The sequence below is a fragment of the Austrofundulus limnaeus genome, unplaced genomic scaffold (genome assembly GCF_001266775.1).
Source record: "Austrofundulus limnaeus strain Quisiro unplaced genomic scaffold, Austrofundulus_limnaeus-1.0 Scaffold417, whole genome shotgun sequence".
NCBI lineage: Eukaryota > Metazoa > Chordata > Actinopteri > Cyprinodontiformes > Rivulidae > Austrofundulus > Austrofundulus limnaeus.
Genome location: NW_013952819.1, coordinates 230,211 through 232,793, shown reverse-complemented (window position 1 = coordinate 232,793; position 2,583 = coordinate 230,211). Strand labels below are relative to the sequence as shown.

General features: G+C 39.8%; 1 protein-coding gene across 1 annotated transcript in view; it reads right to left on the bottom strand.

The window, feature by feature from the left end:
• Positions 1–2,583, bottom strand: part of engase (endo-beta-N-acetylglucosaminidase) — a 24,553-nt gene that overhangs the window by 3,493 nt on the left and 18,477 nt on the right. Inside the window, exons 10-11 of the mRNA XM_014024290.1 lie at positions 896–1,083; positions 47–180 (exon numbers count right to left, since the gene is read on the bottom strand). Coding sequence (XP_013879744.1) covers positions 47–180; positions 896–1,083 — 322 coding nt within the window. The remainder of the gene's footprint in view (positions 1–46; positions 181–895; positions 1,084–2,583) is intronic.

Below are 2,583 nucleotides of genomic sequence, written 5' to 3'. Positions count from 1 at the left end.
CAATGTGAATGTAGCGTCCTAACACCGTATGACCTGAAGGCCTCACCTGCCACCTCCTGGACGTCAGTCTGAGAGCTGTCTGTTGTTTTCAGCTGCAGAGACACCGTGATCCCAGGAGATGCCTTGTAGACCAGGGTCACCCAGACTTTAGAGTCCAGAGGGACATGTAGAGAGAAGATCCTGCAAAGTACAGAATAAAGGTATAAAAGTTCATCATTTCACCYGCCACAGAGGAGTTACAGCTGCTTTGGTCAAACCTGGAAAATGATGTAAAGTGTGATGTCATGTGATATTWGAGTGGAGTATTAGTTGAGGATGACGTTCAGCTACTACCAGAGTTTAGCTAAACATCTGTTAAAACTGATGAGTCCTTTTTGTGCGGTGGCCATCTTGAATGAGGTTGATTCYAACAGTGGATGTGATGCGATGTGCATCCAGTGATTACTTGATTAGCATCAAAATTCACCAGATATTTTACCAACAGACACACAGAAATGAGCAAAAAAGGGAGACAGTTTCCTGTTTCTGTGGCCCCCAAACATATTCTTATTTTTTTCATTATTTTCTGGAGCTCTGGTTTTTATTATTTTTATTTTCTATTATAGACTTTGCTACTTTTAGCACGCTTTTTTTTAACTTTAGCTTTTAGTTAGCACTTGGYTATTTTTAACTAGCCTTTCACTACTTTTAGCTTTTAGCTAGTATTCTGCTTTCTTTAATTTGTGCTCGTTCAGCACTCATTATTCACTGCAATGTTGCCAAAAAATGCCATATTTATGTTTCATTTTAATATTTATAAWCCTTACTTGTCCCATCCTACAAAAAACTGAAACTTTTCCATCTATGTAGAAAAAAAGTATMATTTCTGTGAAGAGAAAGGAGAACATGAACACACGTGGCAATAACTGGAGCATCCTGAGCTGCAGGGATGGTTCCCTCCAGCAGCAGCGAGCTGCCTCCGYTCCAGACGTCCTGGGAGCAGCTGGAGCTGCTCAGGCTCACCTGACCATCCACTTCCTGGTTCTGATACAGAGGCTGGAGCTCCTGTGCCGTTAGATTAAACCAGCTCCTYTCTGTCTCACGCTGCCAAACAAAAAGGAGAAAAGTGTTTCGTTTACTTCCAAGACGGATCAGACAGTTCAGCGAGACTGCAGCAGAGGCCGAACTTCTAAGAGCATTCAGGAGACGATGGCWAGGACTTCTGGTTATGGTGGCTTTATTTCAGCTACATTAAGATGCTTCAGAATACTTCAGAAACTTGGATTTGGTTCAGTACTGCCCCCTTCTGACAGCTTTGCATCGGAACATCTTCAAATCAAATCAGCAGCCAACAAAAGTCCAGTGATGACAGAATTCTCCTGCAGCATTTTCTGAATATTAAATTAACCTGCTCAAATCAAACCCTCCAATTTACACCTTCTGATGGCTGCTGTTTTGACTCAAAATATGATCATTTTAAAAGTACAATAAAACACTTTACTATGTCCCATTTGATAACCCTGCCTGGTGTTTTTACTGCAGTGATTTTTTGTGTATTCACTCCAGTAAACATTAGCATCAGAGTGTAAACTCATGTAAACAGGGCCTTAGCTTTTGATTTGTAACTTTCAGCAATGGTTTTGCCTGTGTTTTACTTTTAGCTACCTTTTTGCTATTTTCAGTTTAGAGCAACAATTTTCCTACATTTGGCTTTCTACTGCAGTTTTGCTAAGTTAATTTTTTGGCTACAATTTTGCTAAATTTGCAATAAAATATGCAAATGAAACATTCAAACACGTAGCTTGGTGGAGAACATGACCATGACTTCTGGTAGTAAAAACAGATGCATGAAAAAAATAAACAATTCACGGATTTTGGTGAAACACAGGAGAACTCTCTACAGATATTATTCACAAAAGACGAACATCACCAGACCTCTGTCGCTAACAGCTCACAAAGGTTTAAGCTCATTAGCACATGGGACTCCGTTCGTCCACCTCTCATTAACGCAGGAGTCAGGGAGTGACAGACACAGATGTGTGGTTACTACGGTGATGTATTGAGCCACTGGCAGCAGCTTTAACATTTCTTTTATTTTGGTTTCCTTTGCACTTCCTATACAGCTCGCACATCAAAATGCAGGAGCATCATTGATACGTTTCAACATTTCTTCAGAAGTTTTCGCACACTCTCAATACAAAAATCTAATTCAAGTAAACTGTACTTGTGCAGCACTTTTCACAGTGAAAAGTGCTGCACAATAAAACAGAAAAGCACACAATAGTATAAAACAACAGATTGACAATCCGTAAAGCATTAATAAGACAAACATTAAAACTCATTCAGCCACGTTAATAAAAGCAGCTGAAAGCTCTGACACTGAGGTAATGAGTTCCAAAGTTTAGAAGCTACAACCTGAAATGCTCTGTCYCCACGTGTCTTTAGTCAGGACCAAGTAGCAGATTGGAGTTACTGGAGCTAAGGCTACATGCAGGTATGAGTCAAGTAGATCTGCTATATACAGTGGTTTGCAAAAGTATTCATACCCCTTGAACTTTTCCATATTTTGTCACATTACAACCACAAACATAAATATATTTCACT